General features: G+C 47.5%; 1 protein-coding gene across 6 annotated transcripts in view; it reads right to left on the bottom strand.

Annotated features, from left to right (window-relative positions):
* The window catches only part of srgap1a (SLIT-ROBO Rho GTPase activating protein 1a), a 274,720-nt gene that overhangs the window by 19,054 nt on the left and 234,749 nt on the right, over window positions 1–20,917 (bottom strand). For all 6 annotated transcript variants that reach the window (XM_038781245.1, XM_038781239.1, XM_038781244.1 and 3 more), the window contains exons 16-18: window positions 17,846–17,951; window positions 13,304–13,528; window positions 10,049–10,128 (exon numbers count right to left, since the gene is read on the bottom strand). In XM_038781245.1, the coding sequence (XP_038637173.1) occupies window positions 10,049–10,128; window positions 13,304–13,528; window positions 17,846–17,951 (411 nt within the window). The remainder of the gene's footprint in view (window positions 1–10,048; window positions 10,129–13,303; window positions 13,529–17,845; window positions 17,952–20,917) is intronic.

The following is a 20,917-nucleotide window of genomic DNA, read 5'->3' as shown; positions in this document are numbered from 1 at the left end:
TCCAGACGGATTGAAAATAGTGTCACACTAAAAGCAGCCTGAGAAAGTCTTTCAAAGGGTGAAATTTCCTTCAATTCCGCTCTCCTCCATCAAACCATAGAACAAAATCAAACATTGCAGAAACACTGAACGGGTCAAGCAGCATCCATTAAGGAGAGAAAAACAGAAGAGTTAACTCTCCAGCTGTTTACTCTCATACGAACCTACAAATCTCTTATTTATTATTTTATTTATTTTTCTTTCACAAGATGTGGGTCGGTGGCCAGCATTTGTTGCACATCCTTAATTACCCGAACAGGCGCCAGAGTGTGGCGACTAGGGGATTTTCACAGTAACTTCATTGCAGTGTTAATGTAAGCCTACTTGTGGCACTAATAATGATTATTATGAATTGTCCTTGAGAAGGTGGCAGTGAGATGCTTTCTTGAGCCACTGCAGTCCATTCATCACAGCGCGCTTCGGGTGGTAGCTCAAGGCTTTCGACTCAGTGACAGTGAAGGAACGCCAATATAGATCAAAGTCAGGATGCCATGTGAATTGGAGGAGCAGGCGGTAGTTTTCCCCACCTGTCGGCTGCCCTTGTCCTAGGTGGTAGAGTTTGCAAGGTTTGGAAAGTTTTGGCGAAGGAGCCTTGGTCAGTTGTTGTAGTGCAGGGGTTCCCAAACCAGGGTCTGTGAAGAATCATCGAGGGGGGGGGGGGGACTGGAGCGGGAACCACTGCCAGGCTGGCAGTGCCAATGTGCCAGGCTGGCATTGTGCCCGCGCCAGGGATCGGGCCCATGGATGGGGTGCCAGGGGGTGGGGGGCACCCCCGACAGGCGAGTTGGGGCTTTGTGGGGGGTCCGCGGGTTGAGTCAGGGGATTGTGAGATTGGGGCGCCTTTTAAAAATAGCGTTGGATCCCTTCCTGCAGATAGGAGATCCGCTCGGCGGAGCTGCTCGCTGCAGGAAATGTGGCTAAGTGCAGCCTCAGTGGGGCAATAACAAGACAGAGTGCCGGTGGATAGCGAACGCCGCTGTTTTATTTTGGTTAGGTCGCGCCCACAGCTTACAATTTATTTCTGTGTTCACATAAAAGGGGGGGTCCACATTATGGGAATGCTTGGTTCCACGATGCTCTTAGTAGGTCACGCGGGGTTCTGCGGCTCAAAGATTGGGAAACCCTGCGGCAGTGCATCTTGTATATGTATGCACTGCTGCCGCTGTGCGCCTGTAGGTGAGGGAGGGGATGTTTAAGGCGGTGGATGGGGTGCCAATCAAGTAGGTTGCTTTTTTCAAGCTTCTTGAGTGTTGTTGGAATGTTGCTTTCATCCAGGCAAGTGGAGAACATTCCATCACATTCATTTCCTGTGAGGTGGACGGTCATGTGGGGGGTTCATTGCTGTAGAATTTCCAGCCTCTGACCTGCTCTTGTAGCCACAGTATTTATACGGTTAGTCCAGTTCAGTTTCTGGTCCATGGTAACTCCCAACAAGTTGATAGTGAGTAATGGTAATGCCGTTTAATGTCAATTTCTCCTTGTGTGATACGTAGAATCATATAATTTACATTACAGAAGGAGGCCATTCGGCCCATCGTGTCTGCACCGGCCCTTGGCAAGAGCACCCCACCCCAGCCCTCACTTAACCTTTTTTGGACACTAAGGGCAATTTAGCATAACCAATCCACCTAACCTGCACATCTTTGGATTGTGGGAGGAAACTGGAGCACCCGGAGGAAACTCACGCACACACAGGGAGAACTTGCAGACTCCGCACAGACAGTGCCCCAAGCCGGGAATCAAACTGGGACCCTGGAGCCGTGAAGCAACTGTGATAACCACTGTGCTGACCCAATACAGTTACAATGACCTCCTGTCCTCATCAGAGGGACCACACGGATGAATAGTTCACCAGGGATCAGGATCAGAAAAAACCTAGGTGCTTTTCTTTCACCACCTCCCAAGTTAGCCTTGGGTACCAAGCTTCAGTCTCTGCTGTGTCTCAGTAGCACACAGTGCAATAATGCACAGAGACACTAGGGGGCCCCAGGAACATTTTTCTAAGCACTTGCTACTCGCACAATAGCAAAGTTGTGCAAAAATGTGACATAAAAAGGGTAAAAATCAAACAGCAACTAAAAACTGGCATCAATTCATAAGCTATTACAATGTCTCATTCCCCACCATTAGATTCTGCCCAGACTTCACATCACTGGCTCATCAAATGGGGACAGGATGTTTCAAATGGCAGGTTTACAAGGTGCGAGAGAAAGGTGTGGGTCAAGAAAGGTGGAAGGGGTGTAATGGAAAGGAAGAGACAGAGAGAGAGGGAAAAGAGCACACGGATGTGAGAGGGTGAAGCGGAGGAGGGGGAACGGGAGAGGCGGGAGATGGAGTGAGGAGAAAAGGTCGGGAGAAGAGAAGTGAAATATGGGAAGGGAGACGACAGTCGGGGAGAAATTAAGCGGGGGAGGAAAGAGAAGTAATGATAAAGAGGAGAAAAAGGAAGAGGGATGAGATTGAGGGAGTGATGAAACAGGAGAGGACAGAAAGAGGAGAAATAAGTGCCTTTGCTCCCCCCCCCTGTGACTTGGTCTTGAGGGAAGAATGTGAAACCAACCTGCCCGTTTTCTGAGGACCTTGTCTGTCAGCAAGCTCCAGCCTTCATGGACACTGCTTCTGAAACCAGGGCCCTGCTGCAGGTGGGATCCTCTGGCCTCTCCAACGTCAACGGGGATTTGAATGGATTGATGCATCCGCCGCAGGAAAAGTCACTGCAGCAGAGCCGGAGAGTCCTGCTGGTGGATTCCATAAGCTGGAATTGCCAAGACATGCTGTTCTCCATAATCATTTTGAGCGTGCTGTGCGCCAACCTGGACAGGAATTGGGCGCTAAACCTTTGGCACCTCCTGTGTCACGGTGCAACCATTTAAAATTATCCTTGTATAATTGTGCCGGTTGGGAGACACCAGGAATAATTTATTTTGGATTAGTGATTTCTTTGCTTTGTGCCTGGGTCTGTTGTAGACTAATTGACGGAGACTGATGACTATAATTAGTCCATGACTACATTACTGTTGTGTTATGCGACTACCGGGTTGGTAGAAAGCACAGTCAATGGAATGAAGTCTTTTTGCCTCCAGCAATTCCTATGTTCAAGGCGCCTTTAGAAAAAACAGATCAGGGGTTTTGCTGTAACTGGCACCGCTTGTGTTGTATATAAGTCAATGCAAGTTCAGTAGATGATGAGCAGTGAAGTTTGGCCCATTAATAAGGGAATGCTTTTCCAGTCTGGCTCAATTCCCATCAGATGGGATGACACCAATTCATCACTGCCGCTGGTCAGCAGAATGACTTTAGCAGATGTCCTTTCAATCAATACGGTTTTCTATTCCGCTTGGTGCCTTTATAGCGCTATTCTGAGAGGAATCAATGAAAGGACAGATCACCCATCACAATTATTTCATATATAATTCTCCTGAATTTCTCTCTCTGGGTTTTTCGTAGTGTGACAGATACTCTATCAAACAGCCCGCAATCACCCCCTCTGCAAGAGAATTTATCTGAGGACATTAGAATCTATCTGTAACTGAATCTATCTGACATATACAGAAACCCGTGCCGTATACATTTGTCCGCTCCAACATTTTCTGGCCTGATAACTCGGGGCTTCTAAACTGTCAACTGCAGAAAACGAGACTGCAAATTAAGCCCGAGAACAGCTGGGTGTTTCCAGTACTTCTGCATTACTTCAGTCGAGTATTTTTCCATTAATATTCAATGCTGGTTCATGCAGACCAGGGTTTTTCAAAGTGCGGGTCGCGACCCACCACAGGTATCGGGAGGTTCGAGGAGTGACTGGTCGTAGTCCCGATCTTGAGAGATGCGGCCAATGGCCGCTGCCCGCTTTTTCATTGAGAATGGCGGCCGCTGCAGCCTTTTAAATGAAAATGAATGAGGCTGTGGGGGAAATTCTAAGGGTGCGGGCAGTGAAGGGGGTGATGGTGTCAGAGCCGGGGAGGATAAACAAGGTGTCCAGCAGGGGGTATTATGAGAAGCTGTATAGGGCCAAGCCATTGGAGAGCAAGGGGATATGCCACAGGTTTTGGACCGGTTGGAGTTCCCAAGGTTGGAGGAAGAGAAGAGGCAGGCATTGGAGGAGCAGCTGGGGCTGAGGGATAGTATCAGGGGCATGCAGTCAGGGAAGGCCCCTGGGGCTGGATGGTTTTCTGGCGGAGGTGTTTGTGGCAGAGTTGGCACCTCATTTGTTGGGTATGTTTAGTGAGGCATTGGAGAAGGGGGAGTTGCCAGAGATGCTGACACGTGCATTGATTACACTGATCCCGAAGAAGGGGAATGATCAGGAACTGCTGGGGCGTATAGGCCAGGCATTTTCAAAGTGATGGTCGCGACCTGCGGGTGAGTCGCAGGTGGGTGTCATGAGGGTCACTGAACCATCCATAGTGGCGTTCCCGATCGCGGGAATTCAGGCGCAATGGCCGCAGCAGCCGGCTTTGAAAAACAACGGCCGGGACCGACTTTAAAAATGCAGGCGCGCTGAGCATGCCCGCTCATCAGTGCACATTCCCGGGACCCAGAGAGAAACACCGCCTCCTCCTGTCATCAGCGTGCTGACCCAGGAGAAGATTTTTTAAAAAAAATTCAATTCCGTCTTCCTGCATATGCTCAATGACTGAGCGTGCAGAACTCTCCTTGATGGTGAATTTTAGAGATTATAAATATACACAATACTTTGAGGTAAGTAATTCTTCCTCATTTGTGTATAAAATCGTCACATTGTAATTTGCAGACTATATCCCCAGATCCCTACCCATCTGAGGAAAACTTACATTCTCTGTAGAGTCCTGAGAGAATTATCCCTGCTTCAATTAGGTCATTTCTCATTCTTCGCTATTCTGGACTATAGAATATAAGCCCAGGCTCACCTCTCGCATGGAAGGTAAGAGAAAATGGTGGGTTGAGAAGATCAGCCGGCGTGGGTCGCAAGTTCGGCTGGCGTGTGTCGCGTCGGTCGGATGACGCGGGTCCCGAAGGTCGGCCAGTTGGTAAAAATAGGTCCCGGGCAAAAAGTTTAAGAAACACTGGTACAGGCCTATTTCATTGTTGTATGTGGACATGAAGGTACTGGCTCAGGGAAAGATGCAGGGATGTGTAGCAGGGTGGTTTCTGAGGATCAAACGGGTTTTGTAAAGGGCTGACAGCTCTCTGGCAATATAAGGAGGCTGTTAAATGTGGTTATGATTCCGTCTGGGGGGACGGGTGCCGGAAGCTATTGTTTCAATGGATGCGGAGCAGGCATTTGATCAGGTGGAGTGGAGGTGGAAGGTTTGGGTTTGGGCTGAAGTTTGTGGCATGGTACGTTTGCTGTAAATACCCCCGGTGGCAAGTGTGCATACAAATGAGATGGGTTCACCAAGTTTTGGAATGCACAGTGGAATGAGGCACGGGTGTCCGCTATCGAAGCTGTTGTTCGCACTGGTGATTGAACGCTTGGTGATGGCCCTTCGGGGGTTGAGGGAGTGGCAAAGGATGGTGAGGGGGAGCATTGGGTATCGTTGGATGCGGACGACCTGTTGCTGCCAGACACGCTGGAAAGTATGAGCAAGATCATGGGATGTTGGAGAGATTTGGGGCATTCTCAGGGTATAAGCTGAATGTTGGGAAGAGCAAGGTGTTTCCAGTGAGGAGAGGGGAGGCCAATTTGGGGGCATTGCGGTTTAAGATAGCTAGAGAGGTTCAGGCATTTGGGGATTCAGGTGGGAAATGGAGGGAGGCGGAAGTGGAGAGTGTTCGGGACCTGTACTCGGAAATGAAGTTTGCAGTTCTGGATGAGCTGTGGGAGAGTTTGGAATTACTGAGGAGTAGTGAGTTTAGATATCTGCAGGTGCGGGACTTTACACAGAAAGAGTGGAGGATGTTTCTCAGGTTGCCGGAGCAACTGTTGGAGCAACTCCTGAATGAGCTGAGCTGGGGAAGAGTAGGATTGGAGGTATATGTGGGTAGTTGGGGAAGCAGGCGGGGATGCAAGTGGTGAGAGTCAAGAATAAATGGGGGGGGGGGGGGGGGGAAAGAGTTGTGGGGGAGCAATAGGTTCGGGACTCTCAAACCTCCTCCTGTGCGAGGATAAGCCTGATTCACTTCAAGGTGGTGCACAGGCTGCACATGACTCGGGCGAGGATGAGTGGGTTCTTCAGGGGAGTGGCCAATGACTGCGGAAGTGTAGGCGAGGGCTGGCGGATCATCCACTCGTGTTCTGGGGTTGCTAGATGCTGGAAACATTCTAGGAGGCGGTGTTTGGGACACTATCTAAGATAGTGGGGATAGATGTCAGGCCGGACCCGTTGGTGCCGATTTTTGCGGTATCGGAATTGTCGGAGCTTCTGGAGGGGAAGGGGGCCGATGTTGTGACCTGTGCCTCTCTAATTGCCCGACAAAGGATCCTGTTAAATTGGAGGTCGGATACACCGCCAGGAGTGGCAGCTTGGCTGGGGGATGTGTACAACTATCTCCAGTTGGAGAAGATTGATGGGGTCAGCGGAGGGCTTCGAGTTGCGGTGGGGTTGTTCATGAAACTTTTTGAGGAATTGTTCGTTGTGGGAGGGGGGTGGAACTGTACAAACTGTGGACTGTGATGGTATGGAGTGTGTTTTGTATTTTGCCGCTATTACACATGTTTGGAATAAATTACCTTTTTAAAAAAAAGGTATGTGAACGTTGCTATGTGTCGCAAGGTTGACCGGAGTGTGTCGCAAGGTCGGTCGGCGCGGGTCGCGAAGGTCGGTCAGCGTGGGTCGCGAAGGTCGGCCGGCGCGGGTCAAGAAGGTCGGCTGCCATGGGCCAAGAAGGTCGGCTGCCGTGGGTCAAGAAGGTAGCCGCTTAGCAAATGTGGGTCCCGGGAAAAAAAGTTTGTGATGAAACAAGGTGCTAGTTGATAATCTCCAATTATTTAACAATCATAGTTCACCCTGGCGATTGGGGCTGATGGTCATTTCAGATTTATTCCCCACAGTGTAGGAGCAAGAGATTTGATATCTTTTTATAAAAACAGACAGTGTGTGCATGTAACTGAAGGGACATTTGTGTGCTAAAGCCAAATCCTTTCGATTGCTTGTCACATCTTTTCCATTCAGTTTCTCTCTCAAAAGCACCACATGTGAAAAGAAATGATCGACTTAGTTTTACATAACACCTCGTCAACTGTTCCAAGTCTTTCTGGGAGAACAGATAACTGTGAAGTGCAGTGACCCAGATGGTGTAGTAAAGCACATTCCCATGGAGGGAAACTGGGTGGATAACCAATTGCTTTTTTCAGTATAATGTGGGTGGGAAGATCACCACATAGTAGGAAGAAAATGGTATGAATGTGAGAATTGAGGTTCATGTGATCCCTTTCATTTACATCAGAGAAGTTTAAGGGGCGAAATCAAAGAGGCGTAGTATCAGTTAATGCATAGGTTGGAGGAGCTGTGGTGGTTTTCCTTAAAGACAATCAAGAGGAGACTTTTTAAATACAAATTTAGAATATCCCAATTCTTCTTTTTCCAATTATGGGGAAATTTAGCATGGCCAATCCACCTCCCGTGGACATCTTTGGGTTGTGGGGGTGAGACCCACGCAGACACAGGGAGAATGTGTGAACTCCACACAGATAGTGACCCGGGGCCGGGATCAAACCCAGGACCTCAGCACCGTGAGGCAGCAGTGCTAACCACTGCGCCACTGTGCCACCCTGATCAAGAGGAGACTTGAGAAGGAGATATTCAGAACCGTGAAGGACCTGGACAGATCGGGGAGAAACTGTTCCCATTGGCAGAAGGATCAAGAATCAGAAGCCACTGATTTAAGGCAACTGGCAAGGGAATCAAGGGCAACATGAGGTAAAACCTGTGAGTGGTTAACATAGAATGATAGAAACTAGGAGTGGGAGTAGGCCATTTGGCCCTTCGAGCCAGTTCAGTCATTCAATATCATCATGGCGGATGCTCGATCTCAATGCCATATTCCAGCTTTCTTCCCATAGCTCTTGATGCCATTAAAGTCTAAAAAGTTATCTTTTTCTTCCCCAGATGGAATACAATGGCTGAGAGTTTGGTGGAAACAGAGTCAACGGTGGCTTTCAAAAGGAATTGGATCAGCACCCAAATTGAGAGAACGTGCAGGACTAGAGGGGAAAAGGGCAGAGCAATGTGGCTGGATGAACTGTTCTCGCAGAGAGTGGCCTCAACAGGCCAAATAACCTGTTGTAACTGTTCTAGGATTCAATGAGGGACGACCAAGGAGAAATTGTTTCCACTAAGGGAGAGAGGGTGGGAATGGGGTGGTGGGGAGGGGATGGTCGTTAGCCAGTGGACACAGATTTAACCTAACTGGCAAAAGAACCAGCAGATAGAGGAGGTGAATTTTCTTGTTTACGCTGCGAATTATTCAATAATAACTTTCAGAAGCGAATTGCCTTTATACCCGTAAGCTATTAAGTTCCAGATATATGTGGAAAGAGCGTGTGCGACTAGCTAGGTAGCTCTTCTGAGGAGCTGGTACAGGCAGGATGGGCCGAATAGCCAAATTCCTCCCAATTCCATCACAAAACAAATGGTGACTGCACTACAAAAGTAATCTGTTGGTGGTAAAGTGTTTAGGTGTCTGGAGGGTACTGTATAAAAGAGCTATATAAAAGCAAAACTGTTCTTTGTCATAGACTGAATACCAATATTTGTCACTCCCTGCTGTCCTGCCAGAATCAAGGTCTGATCGTTTGGGTCACTCTGCCTACATTCTCACTACTGTAGCACCCAATGATGCCATCATGAATGTTGCCTGTAATAATGGCAGGAAACCGCCATAAATTGGCTGTTTACATTCCATCTAATGTACATTTCCTGTGCTTGGACTGCCCTGATTCGCAGTACTCAGACCTCGAGGCTCACTCGAGAGAGTCTGAAGAAGGGCAGCACGGTGGCCTAGTGGTTAGCACAGCTGCCTCTCGGCGCTGAGGTCCCAGGTTCGATCCCGGCTCTGGGTCACTGTCCGTGTGGAGTTTGCACATTCTCCTCGTGTGTTTGCGTGGGTTTCACCCCCACAACCCAAAGATGTGCAGGTGGATTGGCCATGCTAAATTGCCCCTTAATTGGAAAAAATAATTGGATAATCTAAATATAAAAAAAAAAGAGTCTGAAGCGTTTACAATCAGAATGAGAGGCCGCTAATCCCCAGCACACAAAACTCTTCCGTGTCGCGTAAAAGGGTTTTGATTTCTTTCTCCGTCTGATTTATACTCCTCCACCTGTGCCGAGGTCAGGCGCAGACTCGCACTTTGATCTCAAGCACCTCAAATCACATGACCTTCAAAGCACTTTCCCTTTGATATTCAACATCTTCAACAACAACTTACATTTGCATAGCGCCTTTAACTGAACAAAATACACCAAGATATTTCACAGAAAGCAAGATTAGACACCGAACCAAATAAACGTTGATATTTGGTCAGTCGGCCTAAAGTTTGGTCAAAGAGCAAGGTTTGAAGGAAACCTCAAAGGAAGACCGTGAGGTAAAGAGGTGGCGAGGTTTAGGGAGAGAATTCTGGAACTTATGGCCTAGGAAGCTAAAGGTGCAGTAACTAATTGTGGAGGGATTAAAATTGGGGATGCACAAAAGGCCGGAATTGGAGGAGTGCCAATATGGCAGAGGGTTGTGGGCCTGGGGAGTTTATGGAGAGAGGGACGGGGCAACACCATGGAGGGTTTTGAAAACCAGCAAGAGAATTTAGTTTTTTCCATAAATTCCCGCATTGGAGTTTTGTCCGCTTGGAATGTAGTTTATGAATTCTGGCTTGGAGCTCAAGTGCTCTGACCCTTGACCTCCCAATGGGACTTCATGTGCATTAATTTTGTTGTTAGGTATCTGTCAAACCTGCTCTATTAAAAAAAACAAAGTCCCTTCCCTGATAGAACCCGAATCCATTTTACACTCACGACTAGGGAAAAATGTCTATTAAAATTTGGCTCCCAGGTATTTTTTTTATAAAAACCGTATCGACCAATCAGGAACATACCATCTTCACTGGTGTGTGTCTCAGTGCCAGCATCTAGATCGACATCCTCCAATGTGCCATGTTCACTGTAGGGGCTGTCGCTGTTGGGCAGAGTGGAAATAAAAGATTACTTTTGGAGACAGCCACGCTTTTCTGGAGGGAGCGTGGTCCTGATTATACAATCCAGTTACTCAATCATTATGATTCAATGTCCAATTGAGATGTTTAAGATAGGGGTCGAGAGTGAGTAACTATTACCTCAGCAACAACAACCTGCATTCATATAGCACCTTTAATATAGAAAAACACCGTAAAGGCACTTCATGTGAGGGTGATCAAACCATGACGCTGAGTCATGTGAGGAGATAGTAAGATAGATTGATCAACGAGGTAAAGAGCATCTTAAAGGAGACTAAGCAGTGAACTGAGGTTTAGGGAAAGAATGCCTGCAGGTGGGTACAGAGCAAGGGGACATAAACCTTCCAGTTAGAGCCAGGCATTTCAGTGGTGTTGGCAGGAAGCTGTTCTTCACCCAAAGGGGAGTGGAAACCTGGAACTCTTCCCCCACCGTCGCAGCACCCAAAACAAAGAGTGCTGTTGAGGCTGGAGTGTCAATTGAATATTTCAAAACTGAGATCCGTAGATTTTGGTTAGGCAAAGGCTACAGAACCAAGCAGGCTCAATGGTGTTAAGGTGCAGATCAGCCATGATCTAATGGGGTGGCGTAAAGTGGCTCAAGGGGCAGAATGGCCTCAAACCCTTCCTCATAATTTACTGTGTTGATTTCTGAGTAGATTGAACCTTGAAGGGTTACTACAGAGTGATATTTGACAGTCTCCGAGTTGAAATAAGTCTGTGCCTACAAGGGCACTCGCGAGACTTTATTGTTTCTGTGCATATCAGGACTACCCATAGGAAACGCAGGTGTGCAATTAATTCCGAGGACACAGGGCAAGGCCCATCTGAGAAGCAGACTGAAAATCCTGAGGATGAAGACTTGCTCAGTAGAAAATGTTGAGGGAAGATGGCCCGGGGAGAGGATGGAGAGGCGTTTGAAGAAGCTGAGAGTTCTGGACAGCTAGCGGCAGAGACCAAGGTATTACTTGGTGATGAGGGGCCACCCCTCCAACATGGCAGTCTGAGCAGGGCAGGTAGTGGAATGTCAAGAGATGAGGCTTCAGTCAAAAGCTAATTTTCAGTCAAAGTCAGGATGTCACTGCAATCGTGCACAATTAGGTCAAGGATAGGGAAGGTCTTTATTGAGACCTGTTCTTGCAGCCCGTCAAACATAATTGGCCTTTAATGCAAGATAAGCTAGTTAGCATAATTAGTTAGCACATATAACACATGATGTATTAGGAAGATGTTGAGCTCACTGGGTTGGGACTTTGGGGACCAGAATTCATTGAAAAGCTGCTGATTTTCCTCAGAGTTTCTCAGTTATTTCCAGTCTTACAACACTCCATTCAACAATTAGACTTTGCAAATTAAAAAAATGAGGGCAGGAAAGGACAAGGGCAGGGGAGTTAAACACATTGTTCACAGGGTCGTCCTGTGCTGTCCTGTTACATTTTGTACGTGGGCATTATTTAGATAAAACCCATACTCTCACTGACCCTCGCCTGCAACAGACTCTTGAGGAGGAAGCACTCTGGTGTCCTGGGGCTTTCGCTCAATGGTCATTATCAGCCTTGAGCTACTTTGAGATGGGAGGATTCACTTTCTCAACTTGTTAATAAACAGAAGTGCCTATGTTTTGAAGGGCCTGTGTTCCAATCTTGCCACTGCCTTCCCTTAGACACTCCCCATCCCCGTCACCTCCTCCAGACCTGCAAGCCTCTCTGTTCCTGACTTTGGCCCACCCATCTGCCTTCATCAACTGCCTCGATCTTTCTCCAATAACTTATATTGATTTTTAAAAATTCATTCATGGGATGTGGGTGTAGCTGGATGGGTCACCATTTATTGCCTATCCCCTATTGCCCTTGAAGTGAATGGCTTGCCAAAGGGACATTAGTGAACGATTTGGGTTTTTAACATTAATCGACAATGGTTTCATGGTCATCATTAGACTTTTAAGTCTAGAATTTTATTAAATTTGAATTCTCCATGTGCCATGGATTTGAGCCTGGGTCCCCAGAGCATTGCCCCGGGTCACTTGATTACTAGTCCGGTAACAATACCGCTACACCACCCCCTCTCCCATAATGTCTTTACTTGATAAAACATCTTGGGATTTGATCAAAGAGACTGATTGTAAGGAGTGTTAAGACAGAGGAGGAGAGAGAGAAAGAGGTTTGGGGAGGGAATTCCAGCACTAAGGGCCCAGGCAGCTGAAGGCATGGCTGCCAATGGGAAATGAGACGCACAAGAGGGCAGAATTGGATGAACGGAAAGATTTCTACTCCTCCTTTAAAGCTAACTGGGTTGCCCAGCCAAACATTCATTCCCTTGGGCTGGTATTAGTAGAGTATAATTTAACGGAGAGTGTCTGCACAACGCTGCGGTAAAGATAGGACCTGAGAATCCTTGTACAGAATCACAAAATGACAGCATGCAGGCACCTCGAGTCGTTAAGGCAGAGGGAATGTTGCCCTTTATTGCAAGGGGGATGCAATATAAAAGTGGAGAAGTTTTGCTACAACGGTGCAGGACATTGGTGAGCCCACAGCTCGAGTATGATGTGCAGTTTTGGTCATCTTACTTGAGGAAGGGCACACTTGCATTGGAGGCAGTTCAGAGATGGTGCACTAGGCCGATTCCTGGAGTGAGGAGGTTGGTTTTATGAGGATGCGTTGAGCAGGTTGGGCCCATACTCATTGGAGTTTAGAAAAATGAGAGGTAATCTAATTGAAACATAAAAGATTCTGAGGGGGCTTGGCGGGGTGGATGTGGAGATGATGCTTCTCCTCATTCGAAATCTAGATTCGGGGGCACGGTTTCAAAATAATGGACTCCTTTTTCAGATGGAGATGAGGAAGAATTTCTTCTCCGAGGGTCATTTGTGTTTGCAATTCTCTTCCTCACGCGCAGTGGGGGTTGGGTCATTCAATATGTTCAAGGCTGACTCGAGCAGATTTTTGATTGACAAGTCAAAGGTTATGGACAGGAGAGTAGAGTTAAGGTCACAATCAGATTAACCATGATCATATTGAACGAAGAACTGAACGGCCTACCCCTTTTATTTCATATGATCCCATTGCGCGACAGTGAATGACAGGCTTTAGGGGAAGAGGGACTGGGAAAGGATTGGGGGTGATGGGGATCTCAGCTTACCAATAGTCATCACCAGCCATGCACTTTTCATACACGGGTCCTTCCAGCTCTTTGGAATCAGGGAAAATCAACTCATTGTGGATGATGATGGTTTTAATCAACTCATTCACGTGGGCCTGGCACGAGACTTGATCTTGCAAATCGGGGACAGGCATCAGTGTTGGGCCGAAGCAGATGGCCAGATTGTAAGGATCCATCATGTTCTCGTCGTTGTATTGAGAGAGGCTGCCAAGAGACACAAGACAATCAGCAAGAGGTTAGACATGGACTTGGGAGAAGGACTGGGGTTATCGGAACAAACACCGAACCGCAGGTACAGTAACTTCTGGCAAAGATCGTAGCTGAAGCTTATTTGCCTGGAATCGACCTAATCAGCCACTAATTCTGAAGTTTATTTGACACAGTTCAAAGGTTGTTCTGATCTCCCCACTCTTGCCCGCGTCGTCCAACAAGCCGTGGGAAATACCAGCAATCTTTTTTTTATTGAAGGATGGCCCACAACAAAATGAAAATGCAGGATGGTTGCTGAGCAAACTGCTTTTTTGAGACTCTTCCAGTCCACAAGGAGCTGCGGGATGAGGCCCTCAGCTCGGGGCAGCAGAGAGGGGAGACCGTTGACCAGGGGGAAATGTGGAGCGGCCTCTGCCGGGGAGGGCAGGGGGGTGGGCCTTTCCATTGGGATAGAGAGGCAGCTGTGAGTTTCATAGCTTCATAACACTTCAGCAGTGCCCAAAGATTAGCTCACATGCAGGTCAGTGGACAGCACAAAAGAATGTTGTTCCTTAACCTAGTTGGTTTGGGTTTTCATGATGGCTACTCCACATTCCTCACGTAAAGGAATTGTTTCATTTACCTCAAAATTCTCATGATTTCAATACTCATTTGGTTAAGAATAAGACTAGAAGCTGCTCCCCGTCTCTCTCACACAGGCAGAGACATATCTAAACATCAGTTAGATATGATGTGACAAAACATAAAAATAAGGCGTCATGTGAGCGAGTCAAACAAAAGACTAGCGTGCCATTTGGGGATTGGCTGAGAGAGAAAACAGCTGCTCATTATCGCCGTGTGTGGATTAAACTTCCAATTTGCTGAAACATTGCCAACCTCTTGGAACTAAATGGAACAAAACACTGATCATGTCAGAAAATCCTCACTGCTCAACAACAACATGGTGTGGCTGAAATTTCACCATCTGCACGGAGCAGGATGAACAAAGTCAAACTCTTCTCAAGGTCTAACAGTAGCAAAGGATGCTCCAATACTGCGACACTAGACCGCTTATTAAGTCTGATATTCCTACGGCGTCGAGGACCTGCGTTCGATCCCGGGTCACTGGTTGTGTGGAGTTTGCACATTCTACCCGTGTCTGTGTAGGTCACACCTCCACAACCCAAAGATGTGTAGAGGAGGTGGATTGGCCATGCTAAATTGTAAAAAAATAAATTGGTACTCTAAATTCTTTTTTAAAAGCCTGACATTCAATCTTGCCTGATGGGGGAGGGGTCATTTCCCAAAATCTCCGTTGTGCGACCCCTGACGCTTTCTTGGCCTGTTCAACTCCTGTTGGGCCAATCAAGGAGCAGGATATGCTGCACTTTTAATATTATAAAATATTACATAGTATTTACAGCACAGAAAAAGGCCATTCAGCCCAGCTGGTCAATGCTGGTGCGCGTGCTCCACACTCACCTTTCTTTGTCAAACCCGATCAACACACCCTTCTGTTCCTGCTCCTGCCTATGTTTATCTTGTTTCCTCCTAAATGTTTTTACAGTATTCACCTCAAGTACCCTTCTTGATAACAAATTCCATATTATTATATAATAATAATCTTTATTATTGTCACAAATAGGCTTACATTAACACTGCAATGTGAAAATCCCCCAGTCGTCACACTCCGGCGCAGTTCCAGAGCGAGAATTCAGAATGTCCAATTCACATAACAAGAACGTCTTTCAGGACTTGTGGGAAGAAACCGGAGGAAACCCACGCATACACGGGGAGAACGTGCACAGACAGTGACCCAAGCGGGAATTGAACCCGAGATCCTGGCGCTATGAAGCAACAGTGCTAACCGCTGTGCTACCATTCAAGATTCCAACCACCCTCTGGGTGAAAAAGTTCCCCCTCACATCTCCTCAAAACCGCCTGCCCTTATCTTAAATTTATGCTCCCTGGTTACTGACCCCTCCACTAAGAGGCAAAGTACTTTCCTATCCACCCTGTCCATGTCCCTCATAATTTTATACACCTCAATCAGGCCCACACCCAGTCATCTCTGCTCCAGGGAAAACAACCCCAGCCTAACCAGTCTCTCTTGATAGCTGTAATGATCCAGTTCAGGCAACATCCTGGTGAATCTCCTCTGCACCCTCTCCAGTGCAATCACTTCCTTTCTATAATGTGGTGACCAGGGCTGAACACAGTACTCCAGCTGGGGCCTAACCAGCTCCAGCATAACCTCCCTGCTATTATATTCAATCCCTTGGTTAATAAAGCAAGAATCCCGTAGGCCGGCTTAATCACCTTTGGTTTTAATTATCAAAAATCTGTATTTCTAATGGCCATTTCATAAGACTGTAAAAAATTGCAGCAGGAGGAGGCCATTCGGCCCATTCAAGACGACCATGACTGATCGGATTGTGTCCTTAACAGCACTTTCTTGCCTGTCTCCCATAATCCTCGACTCCCTTATCGATCAAAAATCTGTCTAACTCTGTCGAGAAGCAGAGTGAGGCAGCGGAAGCGTGCTGGGCCCATAATTCAGAGGTTGATGGATCAAAGCCGTTCTCTGCTATCCGATTGGACATCCCATTTGCAATGACTTTTTGAACAGCTCAGTAGCACAGTGGTTAGCACTGTTGCTTTACAGCGCCAGGTCCCAGGTTCTATTCCCGCTTTTGTCACTGTCTGTGCGGGGTCTGCACGTTCTCATCGTGTCTGCGTGGGTTTCCTCCCACAAGTCTTGAAAGACACGCTGTTAGATGAATTGGACATTCTGAATTCTCTCTCATTCTTGAACAGGCGCCGGAATGTGGCAAAATGGGTTTTTAACAGTAACTTCATCGCAGTCTTAATGCAAGCCTACTTGTGACAATAAAGAGGATAACACGGTGGCTTCACAGTGCCAGGGTCCCAGGTTCGATTCCCGGCTGGGTCACTGTCTGTGCGGAGTCTGCACGTTCTCCCCGTGCCTGCGTGGGTTTACTCCTGGTGTTCTGGTTTCCTCCCACAGTCCAAAGACGCGCAGATTAGATAAATTGCCCTTAGCGACCGAAAAGGTTATGAGGGGTTATTGGGGTTACGGGGCTAGGGTGGAAGTGAGGGCTTAAGTGGGCCTGTGCAGACTCGATGGGCCGAATGGCCTCCTTCTGCACTGTATGTTCTATGAAAGATTACTATTCACGACTCTCTGCCTCCACTGCTCTCTGGGGGACACAATTCCAAAGGTTAGCAACCCTTTGAGTGAAGATATTTCTCATTGTTGTGAAAGGGAAACTCAGTTAGCAGAATTCTCCGTCAGTGAGATACTCCGGTCTCCTGGCAGTGCACCCACGTCCGTAGGTTTCCCGTTGGCGTGAGGTGGTCACAATGGGAATCTCCACTGGTCGGCTGCGGGAAGGGAGTATCCTGCTGCTGGCGGGGTGCGTGCCATGCTGGAAAATGCAGCTGGCGGATCAGGAAATCTCACCCCTTATCTTTAAACTGTGCCCTTGAGTACAAGGTTCCCCCAGGACGGAAACGCAACATCCACCCTGCGTAGCCTGCTCAGAATCATATACATTTCGATAAGATCACCTCTTATTCTTCTCAACTCGAATGAGGACAGGCTCAGCCTTTCCTCATAAAACAACCCCTTCATCCCAGAAATCAGGGGCGGGATTCTCCAATCCCGCGGCAGAGTGTCCACGTTGTCGTAAACGGCGTTGCGTTTATGACGGCGTGAACGGGCCGCTCCAATGTCTAATTTTGTCCCCTACAGGGACGGGGGATCCGCGCATGCGCAGTTACGCCAACAACGGCATGCACAGTGGCCTCCTTCAACGCACCAGTCCCAACGCAACATGGCGCAGGGCTACAGGGGCCGGCGCGTGGGAAAAGAGGCCCCTAGCCACAGAGGCCGGCCCACTGATTGGTGGGTCCCGATCGCGGGTCAGGCTACATCGCCCCCCCCCCAGGCCACCACCCGAGGTCCCGCCGGCCCAGAGCAGGTTAGGACGGCGCCGGCGGGACTCGGCACTTTTCCTACTGCCGCTTGGCCCATCCGGGGCAGAGAATTGGCGGGCCGGCCGCGTAGAGCAGCCTGCGCGACCAGTGGCACGCCACCCACGCCGGCGCATGCTGCCGTCGGGGCGGTGTGGCCCATTCGCGGGGATTATCCGGCCCGGGGCTGTGAGAATCCTGCCCCAGCTACTTTACCCCACAATGCCTAATAATAGCTGCCCAGCCAGATACTTGGAATACAAACTTTTCAGCAACTTTACCGGAAACCTAAGAGGCATTTATGAACGAACAGAAAACAGCAGACGCAATACTCACTGGTTTAAAAAGGCAAAGAGGTATCTCATCACAATAATCACAGACCGTGGAAGGGTCAGAAGAATCTTGCGGAGGTGAAGAGCTCTCTCGTATAGGCTCTCTATTCCTGGAAGGCAAAACATGGCTGTATTGGCATTGGTAAGAGTCTAATTTTATTCATAGTTTTATTCATATAGTTGCTAGTTGTATGTATGTAGCTAAGAGGCAAAAATACTAAATTGTCATGACTGTAGGAATCCAGTCATTGTCTCATATAATGAATTACCCATTGTATTCCAGTGTATTCAGCACGTTCTCCCCGTGTCTGCGTGGGTTTCCTCCGGGTGCTCCAGTTTCCTCCCACAGTCCAAAGACGTGCAGGTTAGGTGGATTGGCCTTGCTAAATGACCCTTAGTGTCCAAAAAGATTAGGAGGGGTTATTGGGTTACGGGGATAGGATGGAAGTGAGGGCTTAAGTGGTGGGTGCAGACTCGATGGGCCGAATGGCCTCCTTCTGCACTGTATGTTCTATGTTCTAAGAATGTCTTGTTCTCCGTCTAATCAACTAATCAGTTCTTGCAAGGCCTCCGCCAAGCTGTGTAACATGGAATTGTGAGAAACCATATCTAGTAATTTTCCTAAGACTGCGCATGCAGACGCTGAACTAGTTTTGATAGGCACCAGTTAATCTTAAGTAATGTCCAATGTTTGATTAACAAATCATCTTCTAAGTAACAGACATTCATTTGAACAAACCAGGAGGTCTCAACTGAGAATTGGAAGCCAATGAAAGTAAATGAGGGGTTAAACCAGAGAATCCCCTTAAAAGTATGACCTCGTGGTCGAGGTCTTTGTTCCTGAATTCTTGAATCATCTGTCTGTTTGTGTTTAAAGTGATTTCTTTGTGCTTGTGCTTTTTGCCATGTCCTTGACTTCATGTATTGTTTGATATTTTGTTTCTAAGGTTTTATTCAGTTCTTATTTAAGTGTATTCAAGTGAGCAAAGTTGTATTTTTAACACGTTCCACCAACCGGACTGCTGATATATATTAGAAGATAAAATAAGAGTTTCACTTATTTTGACAAAGGGTCATCTGGACTTGAAACGTTAGCTCTTTTCTCTCTTTACAGATGCTGCCAGACCTGCTGAGATTTTCCAGCAATTTTTCTTTTCAGCAGGTTCCAGCATCCCGAGTAATTTGTTTTTATTACTATGTCCCAAATCATTTTCTAATGCAGCAATAAAGAATTCTTGGAAAGTTTAGAAACTTTTCAGGAAATTGAACAAATTTCTATCAGCTCCTGTGTGAATTCGAAAGCGTTCAGTCTGACAAAGAAGGTCGGATTTTACTGATTAGGCTGTTCTCTAAACTCATTGTTCCCCTCTGTTAGTGAGGTACGGCTGTTCTAACCGTGGAGAATCCAGCCAGCCTCATTAACATCACAGCTACTGCAAGAGGCAGTTAGAAGATCGCAAGGTGAGTATGGACGGGGAATGCCATTCGGCCCAACTTAATTCCTCCATCCAGACGATCCCAAAATCATCGCCACCTCTGTTATGTCTTAAAGCACTCCAGGTGTCCCTACTGTATCCTTGAGTTCAAAGTGTGGACCACAGTGTGTGAAAGACTTTCCTGATACCAGTCCTTAAAATGACCATTTAGTAGTTTTATACTGCTTCAGATATTTAATTTAAAGCGCTATTCCAATTTACTGTTTCCATTCCATTGACAACCTCCTATACTTCTGCAAGATCAGTTTGCGGATATCTCCTTTGCTGACAAAAAGCCCCAATACTGGAGATTGGCCTTGTGGCTTCTCCCTGCACCACCCTTAGGGGTTAACTGTCATGAACCTGGAACTTCAACCCAGTAACCTCTCACCACAGATGTTGCCTGACCTGCTGAGTATTTCTGGTGTCCTATCTTAAATGTCTCTTTTGTTTCTTGGCTCACAGTACTGAACACAGTATTGATGCTGAAAATCCAATGAAAGAATTATACTGTTTGATTGCTACCGACTCAACAACAACTTGCATTTATATAGCGTCTTTTAGCAGAGTCAAACATCCCAAGTGCCTCACCGGAATGTTCACAAACTCCAAGTCGCACAAGGATCCGGAGGACAGGTTTCCAATGCTTTCTCGAAGAGGTAGATTCGAATGAGCATCTTCCAGGGAGGGAGGTGGTGAGGTTTAAGGAGGGAATTCTAGAGTTTAGTTTGAGTGACTGAAGGCAAGGTTACCAACCATGTGCAAAAGGCTAGAATTGTGGGAGCACCGGCAGCACAGCGGCGCAGTGGGTTAGCCCTGCTGCCTCACGGCGCCAAGGTCCCAGGTTCGATCCCGGCTCTGGGTCACTGTCAGTGTGGAGTTTGCACATTCTCCCCGTGCTTGTGTGGGTTTCGCCCCCACAACCCAAAGACATACAGGGTAGGTGGATTGGCCATGCTAAATTGCTCCTTAATTGGAAACAATGAATTGGGGAATCTAAATTTATTAAAAAAAAGAACAGTGGGTGCAGAGATATCTAATGGTTGTCGGGCTGGAGGAGACTACAGATATGAGGAGGGGGGGGGGGTGAGAAGGGACGGGGGTGGGCGAGGCCATCAAGTGATTTAAGAAAGTGGATGAGAATGTTGAAATGGAAGCCTTTTCAGGCCACTCACACTTACATTCTACAATGAGCTTTGGCCACTGACACTATATTGGTTGCAATTATTTAGCATCAAGACTTTAAGTCTCCTTCAGCTTCCACCTTTATGGGACTTCAAAACGTGGAATCATACAACATAGGAGGAGGTTCTTCAGTCCATCATGTGTGTGCCGACCCTCGGAAAAACATACCCCATTAGTCACACTACTGCTCCCCGCCCAATGGGCAGCAAGGTAGCATAGTGGCTAGCACAGTTGCTTCACAGCTCCAGGGTCCCAGGTTCAATTCCCAGCTTGGGTCACTGTCTGTGCGGAATCTGCATGTTCTCCCCGTGTGTGGTGGGTTTCTTCCAGGTACTCCGGTTTCCTCCCATAGTCCAATGAGGTGCGGGTTAGGTGGATTGGCCATGCTAAATTGCCCTTAGTGTCCAAAAAATGTT

This window comes from Scyliorhinus canicula, chromosome 20 (assembly GCF_902713615.1).
Source record: "Scyliorhinus canicula chromosome 20, sScyCan1.1, whole genome shotgun sequence".
Taxonomy (NCBI): domain Eukaryota; kingdom Metazoa; phylum Chordata; class Chondrichthyes; order Carcharhiniformes; family Scyliorhinidae; genus Scyliorhinus; species Scyliorhinus canicula.
The sequence above is the reverse complement of the archived record's forward strand: the minus strand, read 5'-3'. Positions and strand labels throughout refer to the sequence as shown.